The 22,579-nt window shown below is 49.1% G+C and overlaps 1 protein-coding gene across 3 annotated transcripts in view; it reads right to left on the bottom strand.

The window, feature by feature from the left end:
- The window catches only part of AUTS2 (activator of transcription and developmental regulator AUTS2), a 1,136,649-nt gene that overhangs the window by 79,479 nt on the left and 1,034,591 nt on the right, over positions 1 to 22,579 (bottom strand). For all 3 annotated transcript variants that reach the window (XM_055340077.1, XM_055340076.1, XM_055340078.1), the window contains exon 6: positions 4,581 to 4,632. In XM_055340077.1, coding sequence (XP_055196052.1) covers positions 4,581 to 4,632 — 52 coding nt within the window. The remainder of the gene's footprint in view (positions 1 to 4,580; positions 4,633 to 22,579) is intronic.

Here is a 22,579-nt window from a genome sequence, read left to right as displayed (position 1 = left end):
TCACATCAAAGAATTCCCCTTTTATGTCTAAATATACTGAATGAGGTGAGATCGTCACTATTAAAGAATGTATTAGGCACCCAGTTACTGAGGCCTCACCACATCAAGCAGAGTCTCTAGTAACTTTTTTTGTATTTCATTGTCTCAAATCTCCACCAGTTTTTTTTTTTTTAAGGCAGGTTTTCTTTCTATGCTGCTGATAAAACCATACTGTCAAAAATACGCAAAGGCCCCACTAACTTCAAGGCTCCAACCTCATCCGGGTCCCACAGAAACCCTCAAAGCAAAATCGCCCCCAAGAACAGTCTATGTGTCCACTACTCTGGAAGGGCCCAGAAAAGGAAGACCAGGTCTGGTCAGAGATCAAAGTGGCTCCACTGTTGCATCTGGCACTCATCACAGTGGGGTCTCATCCGCCAGAATTCCCTATGGCTGACCTGGGGTCAGGAGTGGGCTCCCAGAGGAGGGTGGGTGGGTCCAACTTTGACATTCACATTTTGGTAGACCCTGGGTGCTCATCCCACCTGGATTATTCTCCAGTCTAGCACTTCAAAGAAATCCATTAGGCAGGGTGCAGCTCTCTAACAGGTGTGTGGGGGGGTGCTGGGGAGGGGCTTCCCCTGGAGGGTCCAAAACTACAATGGGAGACAAAGGAGAGAAATACACCTCATGCCACGTCTCATGTGCTCTACCTGCCTTGGTCACAAGCTAGATCCTGAAAAAGAGGGCACCAGGACAAGAATGGGCAGCGACTCCAGGCCTTCTTTCTTCCCCTAACCAGGAACATGGACTTACACCAGGGCTGGTGTCCCATAAACAGAGGGCTCCAGAGAACACCTGACTCCCAGACAAGCCTTCCCTTCCTCGCTTCTTTCCTCCTCAGGCAGCGCTGCTTGGGAGCACTTCAGAGTTTGAAGGAGATTCACCATCTTGGCCAGATGGTCATGTACTCATTTTCTGCCTTCTTGCCTATATGGCAAAGTGGCAAAACCACTGAGGAGGAGGACCCAGAGAGGGTAAGGAAGGGTACTAGATACTGGCTGGAGATCTCAGATTAACCGCAGAGCTCCTTTTAAGGATAAACAGTCCAGAATTGGGGGTATGAATCCTGTTGATTCTCTAGCAGTTCAACCAACTAAATACAGACAAGAAAGTTAGTCTCTGTGTGTGTGTGTGTGTGTGTGTGTGTGGTGTGTCTGCCTCCCTGGGAAAATTAATTTTTTCTTTGGCAGATGGTTGAGTCACAAAGACAGAAGGATTCATAAAATTCACATGAACATCCTGTAAACATTTAAACACATTAAGATTAAATAAGGCAACCATGACCTTGATTAAAGTTAAACTCTTCTCTTTTCCACGTCTACAAGCCTACAACCTGCCTTTGGGGGCTCACCTCCCCACTTCTTCTGACATGGTCAGCTCACTGGGCATGCGGTGTGGACGTGCAACTGTCTGCCTACTTTGCTTTACGGTGGGAAATTAAAGGCATCACAAGGAAGCAAGGACACAGATCACCTGAACACGAGAACATTACTAGTTCTCTATTAAACTGGTCAGACTCCACAGTATAAGAAAAGTCAAAATAAGAATCCACAGGCAGAAGCGCCCTGTACCCACTGTTTCGGCCTCCTCTGGCCTTCCCCACCACCCCTCACCCCCCTTCCCCAACTACTTGTTTTATAGAACCCCACCAGAGACTAGGAGGTTTGGCGACGCTGAGAATTCTCACCTGACAGGCGAAATGGCTTACTGAAGCTCACCAACAGATTGACAGGACTTGAGCCCTGGTCCCCAGGCTGCCCAGGCCCACATCAAAGCCGCGCACCACCCCCCACCCCCCTCTGCCAGCCCCCACTACAATCAGCTTGTGAGATTAGCACTGCCCTCCCACGGTGAGATTTTATGGACCAAATCTGCCCATCACCAGGCTCAGCAGCATAATCTCACTAGCATCCTACAGCCAAGCTTCTCTAAGGCCAGGACACTGTGGGGACTCCCGGGAGGGAGAGGTGATGTGTAGCTTCACACATCTGAGGGTGGAGGCATACACGTGTCAGCTTCCCTGCACTCTTGTCAGGCTGTTCGATAAGCTGGAGCCTTGAAGATTTTGCCAGCAGTGTTTGCTACCTGGTATAAATTTGCCCTTTCTTACAACGCTTTTTCTTGCTCTTGGCTAAGAATACTGGACAGAGACGGGAGACCTGACTCACAGGCAGGCCGCTTTGCAGGGGAACTTGAACTTGACGTGCATGAAGCTGACAGTTCCTTGAAGGCCTTGTCAACCATCCATCCCGTAAACACTGTCACTACCCGGTGTAAAAACAGAGCAGAAACCACAAGCACACATCGAGACTCTGTGCACCTGTCTTGAAGCAATTATTGACATTATCACTATACAATGAATCGCTTTTGGAAGTTGTTTTCCTGATATTTAGCAGTCTGAATACTAATCCCCTTAACAAAACTGTCCCCAAGCCTTCCCCCCTCCGGGGGGCCCCCCTAATCTCCTTCTCTCCAGGGGAAGGGCGGGTGCTGGGGACCAGTCAGTCGACTTTGCCGCACCTGGATTTGCATTGATGCCTCTCTTGTCATTCATGTTACCAACAAGAATTAGCATAAGGCATTAAGGGAAACTGGAGGAGAAAAGAAAGGCCATTTTGATGGAAATAAGGGGCAAAGGAATAATCTGCCATCAACTAAAATGCTTATTTGTGTATGGTTTCCCAAGCAAAGCTTAGAAAAAGCCTATGTTGATTTTAGTGTACACAAAGAAACCTTAATCCTTTCAAGGCAACTAAATCACCCCCAGAAAAGCAGCTCAGAAGAAAGGCACCCTGTCAGGGGGATGACTATTCACAACCAAATAGATGCCACAAATCACACTCTGTAAGTAAACAAAAATAAGAATGTGGGAAATGTTTGATTGGGAGGGGAAGGGGGGGGCAGAGGTGGGGGAGTCGGGGCTGTGGGGTGGGACTCTCATCAATCACTCTTCAACCTCTCAGAAGAGAGCCTTTCAGCTCCGTGAGGGCAGCGAGGGCCTGAGCGCAGGTCCCAGGGCCAGCTCCCACTCCACGGCTGATCCCGGAGATGGGAAAGACATTCCAAAGCTTTGTAGAGCCACCAAGCAGAAGAAAGTCGGGCGGCTTGGGGCTGCAGATCCCCAAGGCATTGGGGGTGGGGGTGGGGGGAGAAGGAACGTGTGGTCACTGAAATACCGAAGAAGACCTCCTTTTGGGGACCTGTCCTGCTTCGTCTCCTCCTCCTCCCCCTTCTCTCCTGCGGATCCACCAGTGCCTACCCCATCCTCGTTCCTCATCAAGATGAGCAATAAGCAATTAGGCATTTCTACATATGAGCACTGTATGCTATGAGCTGCATGCATCTTCTTTTATTGGGCTTTTAGCATTATGGATAACAAATTGATACAAACTTTCAGTCTATCAAAAAATATGATGAAATATAAAACTGGAATACTCCATTATGCAATAAAGAAGATAAAAATTCAATGTGACAATAATTCTGGGAGTAACAGCAATCCTACAAGCAGATACACCTCAAGGGAACTCTAAACATAACGTACTATTTAAGATTGCAGTTGGTTCAAATTCTAAAATAAGCCAGGAGTTCAAAACAACTGCACTTGGAAATGTATCTTACTAACCAGTTAGCAAAAATGCTAGCCAAGGCAAACTATAGGACGCCGAAGTGGTTTCAAAGGTCTTCACTTTAGGAAGGAAGGCCCAACTCTGTTCAAGCGCTACCAACCATCTTCCACATAACAACAGAACAAGATTACCACAGAAAGCACACTCTTAGTTAGCAATTACCATGCCAGCGCCTCAATCAGGTTCTACAGTGAAGAGGAAAAGATCGAACAGTTTATGCAATTTATACCTTTCAAATTATACACCTTTGCATTGGCCAGTGATTAGAGACCCCCTCACATTTCATTGTTTCCAACAATACTGCTACAAATGAAAACTGCCCAGAAACCTATTGGCAATGATGTAAGGGAAGTTTTCCCTTAATGTACTGCTATATCATTAGCCTCTCTGAGTCCGTATCGCAGTTTGGAAGAAATTAATGGGATAGCACATATTTAAATTTTGCCCTCTTGCTCGTTTATTAACTTTCCAGAAAGCCCACAGCAGAGTAAGGCTTGGTTTATGACCATAATACTGTGCATACTAAACACCCACTGGTTATTAGAGTCTGCAGAACAAATCAGCTATTTATAGTCCTCTGACTGCTGGGTAGTTGATAAGTAACAATGAAGTTAAGGCATTTTGAGAACTATTATTCTCCATTACCGCTTCCCACGTTAAATTAAAGCCATAGAGATAGTAGTGATTTCTTCATCAAATCAATTTAAATATTCTTTGTGTTCCGTAAAAATAAACTGTTCTTTCACACAACACAGAAGCATACAGATTCTGTCTCAAGAGAAAACACAAAACATCAACATTGTTTCCAGAACGAAACAGAGGAAGACCATTTGTTTCTTACTCTGAGTCCCTAGGCAATGACAATGAAACAAAAACCAAAACCAGTCACTGCTCAGAATTCAGGTGTCTTACCTTTGTTTACAATAACAGTATTGAAGAGTTTTTCAGAGCTGGCATCCGATGCCTGAAAAACAAGAGGGGGGAAAACGTTATTATGGTCATTGATATTGTCATCAACATCATCTCTACCATGATTTTAAATCAATTCACTACAATTTTAGAAAAGCCTGGCAGGGGAAGCACCAATTTCCCCCGACCGTCCATAAGGTGGTGCTGTTTGACCACAGGAGAGAGACCTGCAGTGCAGCTCTGTGCTGGGGGAAAAAAATCTGATTTTAAAAACGTGTCCTTATTAGACATGTTATCTGTGCAAAACATATTTCTATGAGATGATACACAAAGCAATTCAGCTCATTCACATAATGATTTTGCAATTTTGTTGACAGATCATTATTTTGGAAATTTTTTTTTTGATACGTGCAGACATGCTATTTTTCAATTTTCTGTCACAAACCAGAAATGCCTGTTATTTAACGCTAAGCTTTTCCTCACTACAAAATGTTGACTAGCACTTCCAGAAATGAATTTAGAGATTCATCCGATGACCCCAAGATCCCTGTTCATTCTGGTAACCAGGATGACCTTGGTGTAGAGAACAGAAGAAGCAAGCTGACCTGGCCCACCACCCGCCACTATGCATGCCATCAGCATAATATCCTTTCCATTTTCCAGAAATCGTGTCTGCTAATTACAGTGGCTTGAGGAAAGTGAAATAAGCTTGTTTAAACAGCAAGAGGAAAGCCAATGTAAATCATATACTCATGTGCTGGAAAATAAACACAAAGTTCGTTTGAAGGAAATGCTGTAATGTTGCAGGAGCATGGAATGTTTCTAGAACTTCTAGAAAAATTAAACAAGTGAATTAAAAATCAGCATCCCCACTGTATGTAACTGAAGATGGAGCTGCATTTAAAGTTACAATGGCTATGTTGTATCTATGCTGTTTTTGCCACACAAGCCTTGTAAATCACTTGTCTTTCACACTCTATACATAGAGATACACGTTTTGACAAAGCCAAGCATAGAATGTTGAATAAATATAAGGCGAACTATAAGAAATAGGAGGAGGGTATATCTGAAGTACAGCATATTCTGACTCTGGAGCTGGCTTTGGAGGACAAAGAGGATACTCAATTTAGCCTTTCTGTGCTACGTTGACGAAAAAGAGGTATTCTTGTGTATATCTGGGGAACGTGTTCTAGTTCTCAATGCAAGTGATACAGAAAGACGTAAAATATTTTTATCACGAGTGGCTTTTTCCCTTTCTTTTCCTTCTAACCTTCCTATTGTAGGGATGGTTTGGGAAATTAACGGATCAAGGGAAAAAAGGAATGGATGTGTAAAACAAGTGTTGGACTGCAGACACAGAAATGCATAAACAGTTTAAAATAAATCCTCGATGGCTTTTTCAAGTTTTGCATGAATAAAAAATATGCCGAAGGCCTTCGTGACATCTTAAAAGGTAGAATTGTGCGTTATTATAGCTTTTTGTAAAAATAAGCTGCCATAAAAAGTGTGGCGTGGAGAGGGAAGCAAGATATCCATTAAACAGATCAAGAAGATTGTCATAAAGGCAAAAATTACAGGAACAATGTCGTTATAGTGTGATACTAAGTGAGGCTTCTAGGAATGTTTCTCCTGCTAAAAACTCAGCAGAGTATTTTCACCATTCTTAAATGAAAATGCATCTCTCAGTTCCAACTGGAAGGGCTATGGTAAATTCATGCCTTAAAAAAATAAACTCCAGTTGATATATTTACAAGGGAAAAAAAAGTCCATTAATGAAATCATTTAAAAAGTGAAACAACCCCTGCAGATATGGGGATTGCTTATTAATAGGAGTCTAATCGGCCCAAAGAAACGGGAAAAAACAAACGACTGCACCCCAAATGCAGAAAACACGGGTAAGGAAAGGAAATGGCTCCCGATTGAGTTTTTATTCGCACTTGGGCTGTGTGTGTGTGTGTGTGTGTGTGTGTGTGTGTAGGGAGAGGGAGAGAGAGAGAGAGAGAGAGAGATCGATCAAATAGGACAGAGCTGCAGGTGGACAGGCCCTTTGGTTGTCTGCAACACCACCTTGGGGCTGCCGCCTTTGTTGGCTCCAATGGGCTCCAGCACACATCCTACTCTCAAGAAGGCGGCGAAGGGACCTTCCATCTGAAGCGAACTAGGAGGATGTGATTACTACAATGCCAACCAGTAAGTTATGAAGGAAGTAAGTCTGACAGGATATTCAGAGAGGCTCAGGAGCGTGCCTTCTAATAAAAGCTTTCTGAGCCCTTTAATTTTCTGAAACATGCCACAAAGCCTGAGACGCTGCCTCATAACTGGGGAAGGGGCCCTCTCAAGAAGGCCTCGGCAGAAAAACACCCCAAAGAAAATGACTGCAATGGGACTTTGGCTGGTAGTACAGAGATTCTGGATCCCTTCTTTCTCCTGCTCAGGTGGTCGAGGCTATGGCGGCCCACTGTCCTGAGAAGTCAGACAAGAGCTGCCTGGTCAAAGTCTACCTTGGAAACTACAAGAAAATTCTCTACATTTCCTCCATGAACTTTCCAAATTCTACTTCCGCCTTTCAAGCATTTGTGCAAATTATTTCGCTCCTTGGGTCTTCATCTTTAGGACATTTTCTTCTTCAAGGCTTTTAGGGAAACAGCCTGCAACTGCTTGCATTATTTTCCTGGCTAATTTTTTTACTTTTCTTTCTTTTTCATTAAGAACGTCTAATGGAAACGTGGTGAGCGAGAGTTAGCAGGCAAGTGGAGCTTTCCCTTCTGTCTCTCTTTTTAACACAGGGGCACCTTTACACGCTAAAGACTTCTAGATTTTACCCTCCTTTCGTTTCATCCCCCTGGCTCGGTTTTGGAGGGTGAGGGCGGGAAGTGGCTGCATCTGAAAATGATAGAAAACACCAAGCTCTCTCTCGGCTGCTTTTTATGGGGGGGGGGGGGGGAGGGGGAAGAGGTCTAGTCGATTTGGTTTTAATACTAAAAAATTACTAGGGGCCGTAGTTGAGGTCTAGAGAAAACTTAGTAAGTCAAACAGATCGGCGGGAAGCGCGCGGAGAATGAGACAACGGACACGGGCCGGGGGCGCGGGCGGGGGCGCGGGCGGGGGCGCGACGCGGCGGCTCGGGTGCGGGGGCCGCCTCCAGGCCCCGCGGCCGCTGCCCCCGGGGAGCCCTCCGCGCCCGCGCCCTCGGGAAGCGGGACTTCCCGGCAAGAACCCGGGAGCCTCCGGGAAACTTGGGCGCGAGTCCGTCGGCAGCCGCGCCGGCACCGCGTCCAGACCTCCTCCGGCCGCCGGGAAGCCGCGTGCGGCCGGGACCCGACCTCCAGGGGCAGCGCCTCGGCCTGCGGCCCGGGCCGGCGCGAGCCCCGCGGGACGGGAGGCGGCGGGCGGACTGCGGCCCCCGGACCCCGGACCCCCGGCCCAGACCCCGACCCCGGACCCCGGCCCCCGGCCCGGGCACGGCCGCGCCGCCGCTCCCCGGCCCAGGCCCGCCCGCCGAGGGAAGTACAAAGGCGGGCGACCGGGCCGCGGACGGGCGGAGGGGGCGGAGGGGGAGCGCGGGGCGGGGCGGGGGCGGGGGCGGGGGGCCCGGTGCGCCAGCCGCGAGGCGCCCGCCCCGGCCGCCCCTGCCCGCGGGCCCGGCCGCCGCAACAAAGACCCCCGGCGAGGGGCCGCACCCCGGCCGCCTTACCTGGTCGCCAGGGGCTAAGCGGTCCTGTCGGCCCCAAGCTCATGGTTTGGTTCCGCAGGGGGCTCACGACGGGGCATCGGCAGCGACCAGGGTGAAAACCAGCCGAACACGCGAAGAGAAAACGCCCGACTCCGCCCGGGCTGCGTCCGCAAGTCCGTCCGCGGTTCCTCGCCAAAGTCTGGAGGCGGATGCGCGGGACCAGGTCCGTAGGAGGGCAGCGGCTGGCGGCGGCCGGGGGCCAGCGGCGCGCGCACATCCAGCGGGGCCGGGGCCGGGGCCGGGGCCGGGGCCGGGCCGGGCGGGCGGCGCGGGCGGCGGCGGGGAAGGGAGCGCACGGTCCGCGCCCGCCGCTGCCTCGGGGCCCTCCTGCGGCGCGGTCGGCCGGGCTCGGCGGCGACCCGAGCAGCGTCCCGGGCGGCCGGGGGGCGGGCGAGGCGGGGAGCAGCGGCCCGAGCCGCGGCCGCGGCGCGCGGAGCTAAGAGCGAGGCGGCGGCGGCGGCGACAGGACAAAGGAGACCATGTGCGGAGGGAGGGAGGAGGGAGAGGGAGGAGGAGGAGGAGGAGGAGGAGGAGGAGGAGGAGGAGGGCGCGCGGCGGCGGCGGCGGCGGCTTCTCCCCGGCGGCCGCCCGGGGCTCCCCGACGCCGGTCCCGCCTCTCCAGCAGCGCCGCGGCCCGAGCGCTCCGCTCCCGCCCCCCCGCCCCCGCCCCCGCTCCGGGTCGCGGTCCGGGTCCCGGTCCTGGTCCCGGTCCCGCCGCCGCCGCCGCCGCCGCGGCGCTGCAGGCAGGCGCTCCGGAGCCTGTACCCGCCGCCGACCTGGCCGGGCGCGGCGCGGGGCTGCAGCGGCAGGGGCGCCGGGCGGGCTGCAGGGGCGGACGGCGCCTCCCGGCCGGAGCGCCCGGGCTTGGTGGGCTCCGGGCCGCGCTCCGCTCGCGGGCGCCTGCCTCTCCCCGGCTCCCCGCTCAAGTGAACTCCATCGGCGGCCGGCGCCGCGGGCTGCGGGCGGCGGGCGGCGGGCGGCGGGCGGCGGGCTGCGGGCTGGACGGCGGCAGGAGGGGCCCCGCTCCGGACTCGGCTCCCGACCGCGCCGAGCGCGCCTCCTCCCGACGCTCGCGGCTCTCGGAGCGGGACTTCCTCGGCGCGCCGAGCCGACCGCCGGGCCGCCGCCCCTCCTCCGCCCCGCCCCGCCCGCGCGCCCCGCCCCGCCCCCCGCCGCCCCTCCTCTCGGCCCCGGCGCCGGGTCGGCCCCGCGGGGGCGCAGTCCCCGGGCGCGACGTCTACAGCTGCCGCGCGCCCCCGCGCCCCGCGCCCCCCCCCCCCGCCCCCCGCGCCTGGGGCCCGGGTCCCCGCGGGCGGGAACTGCACGCTCGGCGCCCTCCCCGCGGCCGCCGCTTCCAGCGCTGCGCCGCGGCCGGGAAAAGCCACCAGGCCCGCAGCCTGGGGTTGCACCGACACGGGGCAGGTCCCCTGCGCGGAGGGCGGGCTCGCTGGCGCTGATGGACGCAGGTGAGGCGCCCGGCACACAGTCGGCGCCCAACACCTGGCAATAGGGACTACGCTGCTGAAAATGAAGGGGGTGGCGGTCAGCGGCCAGTACTGGAACAAAAAGGTCCTCATCGAGCCTCACTCCCACCAAGATCAAAGGCTCGATGCAGTTTGTTAAGTCCCAGGGATGACGCCCCCGCCCCCTTACCCTTCACGTCCACTGACACTTGTACACCTCGCAACCACAAAACCCGAGCAGGCTGGTTCCCCGGGGCGTCTACCAAACGTAGGGAAGGGATGACTGCGATGCCATGGCCTCGCTAAATGGGCAGTAATTACCATCACTCTATTGTTTATCACCCATGCGGACTCTAGTGCCCAGAGCAGGATCTAGAAAGGAGGCTGTGGGGGGCTCACTGAGCGCCAGCTTGGTGTTGGGTGGGTTCCCCTATGCAACCCACTCCTGCCAGAGCATACTCAGCTCCCTCGGTCTAGCCTGGTAGCCCCTCTGCAGAACTGTGGCTTCCTTATTTGCTATCTTGACCCACAGAGGCCCTGAAAAGGTCCTAAGCCATACAAGGGGGTGACGAGACCCTCTGCAATCTGGAGTTTTAATTCCACACCTGCAGCCTGGCGGGGTCCCTCTTTAGTGCACAGGAAAAGTTGCTGTGATCTTCCCGGCCCAGGGAAAAGAAGAGGGCAAGCAAAGTTCTAGATCATATCTGGGAAGGGTTCTAGGGCGGAGCAGGCACATGGGTGGGGAGTGAGGGCAGCTAACGGTTCCTGATGTCCTTGCTGGCGCCGCTGGTACCTGGAGTACAGCAGAGAAGGGAGGAAGGAATGGGCCTTGGGAGAGATGTTCATCACATACAAATGCCATGGAGACTGGCTTAAAGCAGTAATGTCCCTTCCTCAACTCTTTCAAGTTCAACATCCATCACAGTTTGATTTCACGGCACTCCCGAAAAACCTCTCTGGGGGAAACGGGGGGGGGGGGTACTACGTGCAGTATGGCCTAAGTGTTTTTCTTTAGCCTCCATATATACGGAATTTTGGAAATAAAGAGGGTCTCTTCTCTCTCTCTAGCCTGACCCCCTCCCCAACTGGTAACACTATGTGGTGTTTCTAAAGACATTTATTTTTTTTTTTAAAGATAGGTACTAGCCATTTTTCTCTACCTCTACCCCCAAAGAAGTCAGAAGAAAAGCTGCCTCAACCGAAGGCCTAAGTTTGGACTTGGATTTTCCAATTGCTTAGAAGATGTCACAAAACCCAGCTGAGGCCCTCAGGCTAGGGGCATTCATTTTCAAGCTGTTTCTGGAGTAAAAAGATAGCTCAAAGGCAAACATTAAATTTTCAAGAAAAGACATTAAAATGTTGTTTCTTTTGGAGCAATCAGAATGGGATGGTTTTCTTGTCTTGTTGCTCTAATAAAATCAATATTACAGGGAAGAGATTGCCAGAGCTCCTGCCAGGTCCCCCACAGGGTAAACGGAGATGCACAAAAGCGTGGGGAACTTAGCTGACCAACGAAAACAACCACTTAGCCCTTCCACAGTGCTTTTATCAGGCCGCCTTTCTGACACTTTACCATACCTTGCATTATTAGATCGTCATCTCTGATTATCAGCGATTAGATCTCAGAAAAGCCTGGGATAAATCTGCATGTGTCCCCATATTTTGATTATTTGTAATTGGGAGGAATATGGAAAGGCCAATTGCCAAGCCTCCAGAGAACCCACAAAAGCGGCCTCTGCACCGCTGTTCACATTCGGTCCCTTGGCGCCCGTCCGTGGCCCTTGCCCTGCCTGGCCACCACCATTGCTCAGCTGGTTCCCTTCCTAAGCCTCTCCCCAGACACAGGAACGAGTCCGTTCTGACTGGTTTCCAGGTTGTTCTATTCCTCCTTCTTTCTGGAAGGGCGAGAATAAGTGTCAACATTGGAAAGGAAGACAAACAAGACAGTGGGAGAAGTATGAAGAAGAAAGAAGGAAAGGGCAGGAAAAAGAATAATCACTCTGGGTGGCTGGATCCCAGTCAGAGGCCTGACTTTCAAGAATCAAGATTCCTCACGTGGTGGTGGTGGTTGTTTTTCCTTAAGGAACTTAGCTTCCTTTTATTGTCATTTTCATCTAAAGGTGGCAGGAGCGGGGCGTCTGGGTGGCTCAGTCAGTGAGGTGTCTGACTCTTGGTTTTGGCTTAGGTCCTAATCTCAGGGTGGTGGGGATCGAGCTCTGCATCAGGCTCCACGCTCAGTGCGAAGTCTGCTCGAGATTCTCTCTCCCTCTGCCCCTACCTTCAACTTGTGCACGTGCATGCTCTCTGAAATAAATAATCTTTAATTTAAACAAAAAGAGGTGGCAGGCGGTCACTATGCTATATTCAGAAGGTTTAACATACCAAGCCCTCATGGCCTCTTAATATCACCTTCTGCCTGAACCAGATCTGAGGAGGGCAAGTCTTACAAGGTGGGTACGCTAATAGGACGCAGATAGCAAGAACATGGACTCGATGGTCTTTCCAGCATTAGATCAGTTATTTCAGAAACAAAGCCAAATTTTAATATATGATCAAAGACCTTAGCCAAGTTTATGATTTCCCAGCTAAATTTTAAAAACAAACACACACATAGCAAACCTGAGCTAAATGAAAATATGCAGTCATCTTCCTCAAGTCTCAAAATATATCTGAAGATTTGTTTTTAAACTAATGAAAGTTCTTCTCTATCAATGTAAAATGGCAAAAGCCTAAAATGTGATTTGATTCCCTTTGTTTCACAAATTACCAGGCTGAGATTAAACATTTTTTTTGGTAAAAAATGTCTTATAAATTTTGAACTTCGGTGAAGCATCTTATATAGAAAAAGCTCGTTAATTTTGTGGTGTCCTCTCTCCTAAACATAATGAACTTCAGGCATTCCCTAACAGAACATGGGCTGGTGACTGGGCAGGTGGAGGGAATTTAAAAAAAATTTTTTTTTTATTTATGATAGTCACAGAGAGAGAGAGAGAGAGAGAGGCAGAGACACAGGCAGAGGGAGAAGCAGGCTCCATGCACCGGGAGCCCGACGTGGGATTCGATCCCGGGTCTCCAGGATCGCGCCCTGGGCCAAAGGCAGGCGCTAAACCGCTGCGCCACCCAGGGATCCCAGGTGGAGGGAATTTAAAGAAAGAGGAAGTCTTAACGAAAATCCTGCTATATTTTATTTATTTTTAATTTTTTAAAAGAAAACTCTATGCCCAATATGGGACTCAAACTCACAACCCCAAGATTGACAGTCATACACAACTACTGACTGAGCCAGCCAGGTGTCCCTCGGGCTTCTGTATTTTAAATTTTGTGGTAGAAGAAGACCTTTAAAGAGGAGTGATGACATCTGATTCTGTTTTCAACTAGCTTTGGGAAAGATGTCACCCTACCTGATTTATTTCTGTGTCCCTAGGAGTTTGAACTTTTCAAAATCTAAAGCTCTTCAAGCTTTGGAAATACAAGTTTCTATCCATTCTTCGGGTGGAGTTGTTAAGAGCCAGTGTCTGGTTGACATCATGACCCTCTTGTTTCTGTGCCAGGAGACCTTAGGAAAATCTCTTCACTCTCCATGCCGTATTTTCTTCATCTGAGGCATGGGGGCAACAGTACCCATACCTCGAGGGTGGCAGTCAGTAATGACACCTGGCACTTAAGTAAGTGGCTTTATGTGTTGACTGTCATGATTGAGGATGGCACTCTTTTTTGATTACTGTAGAGGCCAACAAAACAAAAACATATTCTAGTATGGGTGCAATGTCCACTCTACCGGTCATGCCCTCCACTGGATTCTTTCGATGTGAACCACCACCTGAACACTCAAAAATTACACCAGTCCCAGAAAGTGGGGACAGTGGTTTGCACCACCTGTATTAGGGAGCCCCAATCACACAGGCTGTACTGCAAACAGTTCCTTCAGACGGGGTTGTACCAGGAGACTGGACAGCCTAGGTCACTAATAAGGCTGGTGGGATGGGAGCAATGTGGATCTCCTTGATAGATGGTAAAATCCAATCCTGACTCAAGCAAAATGCTGTAAGAGTTCACCAGGCTACAAGATGTAATCCACCTCCTAATGGTAAGAGCTTCAACTTCTTTGAACGTAAAATAGCATTCATCCCAATTATGTCATTTTGATGTGCTGAATTGTAATTTCTGACTTAAACAGGCTCATCTGTGACTATACGAGTGGTTTCTTACTGGTGCGGAGGCGTGTTTTGCTTTCTTTTATTCCTTTTCTTTGTGGGGGCTACCCACCACCTCAATGCGATTTTAAACTTGACCATCGAAGACTAGGTCTCGCACATCTTTATTCACGCCAGAGCATAGTAGCGGGATAAGGAACCTACAGGGGCCTGAGTGCTCAGCTCTTTGTTATCTGTTTGTCAGGATATAATACTAGCCTATTCCCCGTGATATGCCTTCTTTCCGAACCAACCCGGTTTCTTGCAGATAGAATTCACATCTTGGACTTGATGACCTGTCCAGTACCTAGTGTTGTACCAGGAGGCTTCCTTCAATACCTGTCTGATGGGAGACAATGAATAGGTAGCTGAGGTTTTCCCAGCCTGCTGGTAATGGTAGGGCCCACTGGTCCTTACCCATGGCAGGTGACCAGGAGTCCTAGCTTGGAGAACTGGAGTCAACAGGTTGCTCACCACCAGGAAGCAGGAAATTGCCCCTTTGCCAACACTGTCCTGCTTCCTACCTCCGTTAACTCCTGACATGGTGCCTTCTGTGATGTCTAGCCCAACAAGATTAAAACTCTCTCTGGGGCCTAGGGATTTCTCCTGCATAGGCCAATTCATTTTAAACTGTAGATCATGATTGCCTCCCCTAGTGATGCATGGCTAGTCAACCCCCGGGTGGCCCCCAGTCCCTCTGCTCGGCGGCCCCCACCCCTTCTGCATTGGCAATTTTAAAATGGAAGCTTCATTACTTATCAGTCTGAAAGGAGGGTACAATATCTTATACTCTTACTGTTGTAAAGCAAAAGCCTCTACCACTATATGCCTGTGTTGCTACAATTGATCATGGGGCTGCAACAAGAGGGAAGTAAATAAACCGAACTGGGTTAGTTTATGATGCATACTATTGAGACGCAGGGGGGAATAAATATTTTCCAAGTGTAGAAGTCAAGAAAAAGAATTTTACTTTCAAACTTCACAGTGTACTATAAACTACAAAGGGAGAAAAGTATAAAACCCATAAACTATCTCTTACTTAACCACTGAATCTACATTAAAATATTAATATTCAGAATCTGACAAGCCCACAAAGAAAAGCAATGAAAAATAAAAATACATCCAGTCTTTGCTCATGTCGCCTAGGGGCATCTTATTTTTTGCCCAAATGCATGAGATATGGACTCTGAGGCTGGGCCTTCCCCGTGCTTTGGTCACACCTTGATGACACCACTCCATACCGGTGGGTGTTTGTAACCTGGGGTCTAGAGACCTGATCTGATATGGAGTATCACTTCTTCACTATACCGCGTTCTACCATCCACATGACGTGGGGGGGGGGGGTCTCGATTCTCTGCCCCCTTGGCCAAACCTGGAATTCCACATACTCTCAATGCTGGAATATGTCAATTCAAGATCTAAGTCAAAATAAATTCTGATACCTACAATCTAGAGAGGCCCCAAGATCCATGGGAAGGCTGTGTCAGCTGTGCTAATAGAGGTAGGATATGTGAGTAGTTGACCTCCATAGGCTTTGTAGTTTGAAAGGTGCCGGTCATCTGCAAAAGTAATGTGAGAAATAGTGGCTGGCCGCACGTCAGCATTTTCTTTCCCTACGACCTTCTCTCAAGGGGTTTGCTCTTTTGCCACGGAAAAATGTAACCTCAGGTCTCACTAATCTTTAGGAGCCTGGGAATTCTATTCCTCCATGTCTACTGATGCACATGGACCCCACAAAGCTTCTGTGCTTTCATTTTAGCTTCACTTGGTACTATCCTGATGGTCCAAATATTTATCCGCAGAAATTCTTGTTGGGCAAGAACGCAACATTTACTTCTACTGTTTTGGTGACTCACCCAGTTGCTGGGGTACTATGTGGGGCAGCTAGAATATCAAAGAATTCCCTTGGTTTAGCTTTCCTGAAAGCATTCCTGTTGATGACTGTTTCTGATTTTCACCCTCATTCTGATCTCAGCCATTCTCCCTGTCCCCTGCAAACTGTCAATACGGAGTGGAAAAGTCTGATGTGGTCATTACAATAGACTCTGCCTCCGTGGCTATGAGTCAAACGAGCAGACTTTAGGAATGGTCAACTGCTATACAAATGCCAGTTGCTGTGATCACATACTGCGGTTACTCAGGGTATGGGCAAGCCTGCAAGCCTACGAAGACCTGTTAATTCCTCTCTGGTCCTGTATGACTTCCAATTATAGACCTCTGCTGCAAATTAATTAAATCAGCACTTCTGCTCCAAACTTCAAGTTATCTTGAGGGCTTCCTTAGGGGAAATACATTCAAGACGATGTCTGACAATGTATTACCTGTTTCCTGGCTGACCTCTGGACATTGGCATTCCTCTAGGGGCCTACATTTCCTTAGTGGGCACAAGATGCTGCTCTGGAGAGCTAAAATTCAATCCCTTAAGGGCCAGGACTGTGCCCTAATACCCTCACCGCCCCACCATCACCATTCCCCTTAACATCTGCTATGGAATGCCTCATGAGCAATAGATGGTCAATGAGCAGTAACAAAGCAACAAGCTAATGAATAAACACATCTCTACCCACTAAAAGAACAAAGACATTATCTCATAAATAAACTATATAGACCTTTCAACAAACTGCCACCAATTTAGGATTTCACAGAATATGGAAGCCCTCCACTGATAAGGGTAACATTAGAACACATGTAAATTCTCTTGAAAATTGATTAAACTGCCAATCACGGTGGTAGCTACGCTCAAAACATGGCCTCTAATACCTCTGTACCTGCATGCTATTCTCCCACGAGAAGGTGGAGCTGAGTCCTCTATCCTGGAACCTGGGCTGGACCTGCAACTCTCTTGACCAGTAGAATATGGAGGAAGTGACATTCTGGAGCTTCATACCTCCGGTGTTAAGAAGGCCTGGCAGCTTCTGCTTCTCTCCTTTTGGCACCCGGTCACCATGTTGTGAGGAAGCCTAAGCAAACCCACATGGGGAAGAATTCAGGGCTTGGGACCAAAGGCCTAGTTGCATTCCCAGCCAACAGCGTGTAACAACTCGCCAACCATGTGGATAAACATCTTGGGTTTGGCTCCCCCAGCCCAGTTGAGCTTGCCTGAGCTGAGGCCATGTGCAACAGAGAGAAAGTGTCTCTGTAGGGTCCTGACCACATGGCCAAATAGGAGCAAATAAATAAGTGTGTTTTAAGGTAGTAAATTTGTACTTTGTTACAAGGCAATAGGTAAGTGAGATAACCATCTGGGTCAGCCCCAACATGCAGAAAGAGGAAGCGGGTGAACACAGGGCAGGAGGAGAGGCAACCATGAGCATCACCTTTGCTTTCTTGTCTCTATGAGGGAATGGCGGGGACCCTGAGGTTACAGCAGGAACACTACTGAGACAAAGATAAATAATGGCAACGCGGAAATCCTGAAATCAGGAAAATCTTGCCTAAAATAAGAAATAGTTTTCTGTTTGATAAAGTAGAAGAAAACTTAACGTGACAATGTTAATGAAAGAATAAATCTGATCTCTCCCCTTCCTTTTAGAGGCTGCGAATGTTTGCAAAACTAAAAAGTCTTTAGTAATCCCTTCTTTTATCTAAAACAGATTGCAGTTTTAAGCACAGCCTCATGAAACTGCAGGTTCAAAGGAACCTGAAACCGAATTAGCATAAAATCTGGAATTCTCATTTCTACCAAATGCACAGCTGCCATCTGACAGCTCTTCTGTGATTTTTGGTTTCAAATAGAAACTGAAAGTAGCTGAGGTGGCATGGGCCAGGGCTCTGTGCGTCAGTGCTCGCCGCTCCCTTCCATGAACTCACCCGTTCAAGAGAGTCTCCCTGGAACCCACGGATCTGAAATGTCCCCCCAGTGTGGCAACCTGCCCAACGAAACCAGTGGGGAACAGGGACGGTTAAGAAGTAAGGCATGTTGAGGGTTGCTCACATGACAAAGACGAAGCGCTCAATGTTTTCAAGTAAATTCACAAAAATCAGAGTGAATCTGCTGCGGGAGGGGGTGGGGAGAGGAACACCTTTTCTCAGTTTTTACATTACAAATGCCAAGAAACCCACACTCCAGACATGGTGGTTTAACCACCAGCAGGTATGCTGATTCCCCCTCAGGATTCACTTAACACTTCCTGAGCTTCCTCTTTAGGTAAGGACAACTCTGTGCAATTACATTTAATTCTGAAGACCCAAAGGGGCTGCTGAAATACCATCACCTCCGGGACAAGAAAGTTACGCCTTTTTTTTTATAGAAAAGGCGGAAAAATAAGATCATACATATCTGATCCCCCTGAGGAGTACAGGTGCTGGGAGAGGATTTTCTCACCCCCTAGTAGAGAGGGTAGATTTGCCCTGAGCCATCCCCAACTTCCTCCTCTGATCCCCAGATGATCAAGTGCATGAATTCAAGTGACAGCTGGTGGGGCCACGAGCACAGCACATGAAAAGCAGGCTACAGCCGCAGAGGGAGGAGAGGCGAGGCCTGCCCTCCCTTCCTGGCGCCTCCCCTCCCGCCAGGCCTGCTGATTCTCCTCTGTCCTGGCCGGCTCAGAGCCATCTGCTCCCTCCCAAAGCCCGGGTTGAACAGGGGAAGGGGACCTTGCCGTGGGGCGCCCAATTCACAGGGAGGCGAGGTCCAGGCTCACTTTCACCCAGGTCCGTGCCTCCTTTGAAGTTCCTCTACTGTTAGTGTACAACTTTTCACATTCTCCAGGAGAAAAAAAAAAATTTAGTGAGCATCTGGTATTTACACAGAATCTTAGAGGGAGTTGACGGATTTAATTACAAGTGTTAGTAAAACAGGAAAATTGTAGCCAGGCTTTCAAATAGCCACTCGCCTCTCAGTAACAGAGACTTTCCCTTTGTGCTGCCGGTAAAGGAGGCGATTTATTTCCTAGCAAGGGAGTTTTCTTCAAGAAGGGGATGTTGGTGAAAAGACAGCTGTTGGCTGGTAGCTTTTATTTTAATGGACGATGCTGTCCTTCTTATGCAAAGATCAAGCTACAAACAACATTCACCTGGGCTGTGTGCTCTGAGTTGTTTTTCAGTTCACACTGGTGGTGATGGATTTTCTTTCTGCTACCAGTGCTCACTTACAGCTGACAACATGCATTTGTGAAATAACTGCCTGGGTTTAAAGGCACAATGTAAGGCCAGGAAAATGACTGCAAATAACTGACCTATATGAGGATTACAGAACTGGCCTGATCCTCACTGGCAGCAGGCTCTGGTTGAGTTTTAATAACTGGTTGCAGGACTATTGAAGACTATGACACAGGGAGGGTTAGGTGCTGCAAGAGTACTGGACCAGATCAGTGAGGTCAGAAAACCCAGATTTTAGGACAGGTTTGGTCCCCACTGGGTGTGGCTTTGGGGAAAAGTCATGAAACCTTTTCTTCACTTTTAAAATGCATACAGGGGGGCACCTGGGTGGCTCAGTGATTGAGCATCTGCCTTTGGCTCAGGTTGTGATCCCAGGTTTCTGGGATCAAGTCCCACATCAGGCTCCCTGCAGGGAGCATGTATGTCCCTCTGCCTATGTCTCTGCCTCTCACTCTGTCTCTCATGAATAAATAAATAAAATCTTTTAAAAAAATAAAATAAAATGCATACAGGTTGGGACGAATTTTTTCCTCTCTCTCATGCTCTTCCATATGTAAGGTCTTGTGATTCTGTATGACCTACCATCTAGGTTACTACACACAGAGAACAGTCTCTGCACTGGGAAATAACATTTTCCTCTTTCCATTTTCTTGGAGTTTACATTATTAATATGTAAGTAGGACATACTGTTTGACTTATTTTTTCTGGGGTTCCCATTCTCTTAGAATTTCCAGATAAATCAATGAAATGTCCGAAGTATGCTATGGTTTGCATTTAATCCAACTGGTGAGTACAATTTAACTTCCTCATCAAAACGGCACAAGTGAATCTCTCAAGCTCTGTGCCTCTGTCATTTGGTACCATAGGCCCATTAAACATGTTTGTCAGCTTTACGTTTTAAAAAGCAAAACCAAAAGGGTAAATGTGTCATCACATACTCTTAAATCTAAAATCCACAGGGGAAGGAGTTCAGAAAGAAAGAAAATACACACACCTTCCCCTAAACCCCTTACATACACACATACACACACACACACACACCCTCTCCCCGCCACTACACACATCAGAACACCACCAAATGTGAAACTGGGCTTTGTCTTCCTCAGACCATTCCTGGCCAAGGCAATGTGCAGACCACATTGGGAACCAATTTAGTCGTTTCTGACTTCTCAACAATCACATAAAACAATAAATAGCCTGAACTGGGCTTGAAGGGGAGGAGGACCACATGTATTCCCTCTCAGGACTTTTTTTTTTTTTTAACATGGAAGTTTGGCTTGAAAAGAACTTATTGCGCAGACACATGTGGCCTCAATAGGATGGATCTTTAACTGATGAGGCGGATTCCAAATTCAAGCACACTATATCAGGATTTAAATCCTCAGAATTTGGTAATGGAAAGTTTGGGTCACATTAAGGGCTGAGGGATCCAGGGGTAAGATTTAGTTTTAAATTAGCCTCTTGAGCAGCCTGAATACCCCCCTAAGAAGCACCATATGTCTCAAATTCCAGCTTTTTCCTTCTCTCTTGGCGCTTCCCTTTTGATGGACCAGAAAATCTCTGGCTTCAGACCACTTCCCTGTGTGTTTGTTGTTGACTCCCATCCTTAGAATAACCTTTTGTCTTTTTTCTTTCTTTCTTTCTTCTTCCTTCCTTCCTTCCTTCCTTCCTTCCTTCCTTCCTTCCTTCCTTCCTTCCTTCCTTCCTTCCCTTCCTTTCCTTTCCTTTCTTTTTTTTCTCTTTTAAAATATTCAACTTTTCATTTGGAAAAGTCTCAAACTTCTAGAAAAGATGGAAAAATAGTATGAACAACACCCAAGCCCCCTTCATTTGTATTCCTTGACTGGTAATCTTTTGCCCCCATTACTTTATCTCTTGTTGTTCTTGAACTGTGTTAAGACACAGTTCTTAAGGGGTGCCAAGGGGTGTCTGCTCACTTATCTACTCACATAGGGTTTCTGCAGGAGAGAGGCAAACTCCCCCAGATATTCTTCTGGCACTTTCCTGGTGGTGGCTAAATTGAGTGGTCAGTATCTAAGACTCTGATTGGGTCACGTCTCCTAGTGGACAGGATCCCTGTACCTTGAAACCCCCCACACACCTGTGCTTAGAAAGTCTCCACATGCTGGGTTCTTCTGTTTCCAGGATTTGTGATGACTCAGCTCAGCTGGGTGGGGGGTGGGGCTGGGCATTGCCCTGGGCTTGGTGGTTGGTCACCAACCACCATCATCTGGCATGGACTGCAGAGAGGCTTGTTTGGGGGCAGTAGGTATTCACCCAACTAACCACATAGTGCGTTATTTGACTTTCTTGTCATTTCTTCATCTGTAGGCTGGAAAGGATAATGTACCTACCTCAGAGCCATCGAGGATTAAATCAGCTAGAACAATACCTAGCACACAGTGAGCACTCAGGAGATAGAGCTGGTCCTGCTATTCTTGCTGTTCCTTACAGGTCTTGCTTCCCTAGGCACCCCTCTGAAGGAGAGCTGACAGGCCAGGTGAGAGGTGGAAGTATTTCAGGCCATGTCAGCATCTTCATGTCATCAAAGTCCTTCCTGAACTCCAACAGTGTGTGGCCTACTGTATGGTCCATCTTGGGACGGTATACTAATGGCTATCCATTCGGTAAGACCACCACACCAAATCAAATTAAAAATGGTACTTGCCCTTAGGACCCTTCCAGTGTAAGGGAGGCCAGAAGACAAACACAGGGACCAAGATGGCGGGAGGGGACGGTGCCACGGGGGAGCGTGGAAAACAGTGACTCACAGGCCAAAGGGGCATCCTCCCGGAGAGGCCAGCTGACCCAGGGCAGAGGGCAGGTGAGGAAACCCTGAAGGGGCATGCATGTGGTGTAAAGCAGGGAGGTGAGGAGGGGTAACGCCTGGGCACCCAGTCAGAATCAGGAACACAGAGGCATGAGGAGGCTGGCTGGGGAACATCCAGAAACTGCTGGGGACAAGAGGAGTCTAAACTACCATGAGCAAAGCCCAACTCAGGTGTGAGGGCTTAAGGCGCCAACGAATGAGAGTGTCACCCCTGTAGAGAAGACGGGTAGGACATCCCAGGGCAGGGCCGCTGAGGGGGAAGAAGCAGAACCAAGGACAACACCAGACGTCCGTGCTGCCTGGGCCAGGGAAGCAGCCACGGGACGAGTGATATGAGATCAATAAAGGATCACTACAGAAGCGAGGAAGAGCAAGATGTCCTTGGGGGGCTCAGGGGACACAGAAGTGGAAAATACATCGGAGGTCTGGGCAGGGGGGACAAGGCTTGAAAGAAGGCAGAGGGCTGGTAAGGCAGCAGGTCTCCAGTGGAAACCCAGAGAACAAAGCTGTGCCAGGCCTGTTATTAAGTGAATCAATGGTAAGAATATAGAGGTAGAAAGTAGAGACTATTTTTGAGAGGTGTCATGGAAAAGGACCAGAGAGAAACAGAAAGGCACACGTTAGGGCATAAGTCTGTCCCCAGCTGTCTGTGTCAGGGGCAGGGATATGGCAGGCACCCTTCA

Source organism: Nyctereutes procyonoides, unplaced genomic scaffold, assembly GCF_905146905.1.
Source record: "Nyctereutes procyonoides isolate TBG_1078 unplaced genomic scaffold, NYPRO_anot_genome, whole genome shotgun sequence".
NCBI lineage: Eukaryota > Metazoa > Chordata > Mammalia > Carnivora > Canidae > Nyctereutes > Nyctereutes procyonoides.
This window is presented reverse-complemented; position numbering and strand designations above follow the sequence as displayed.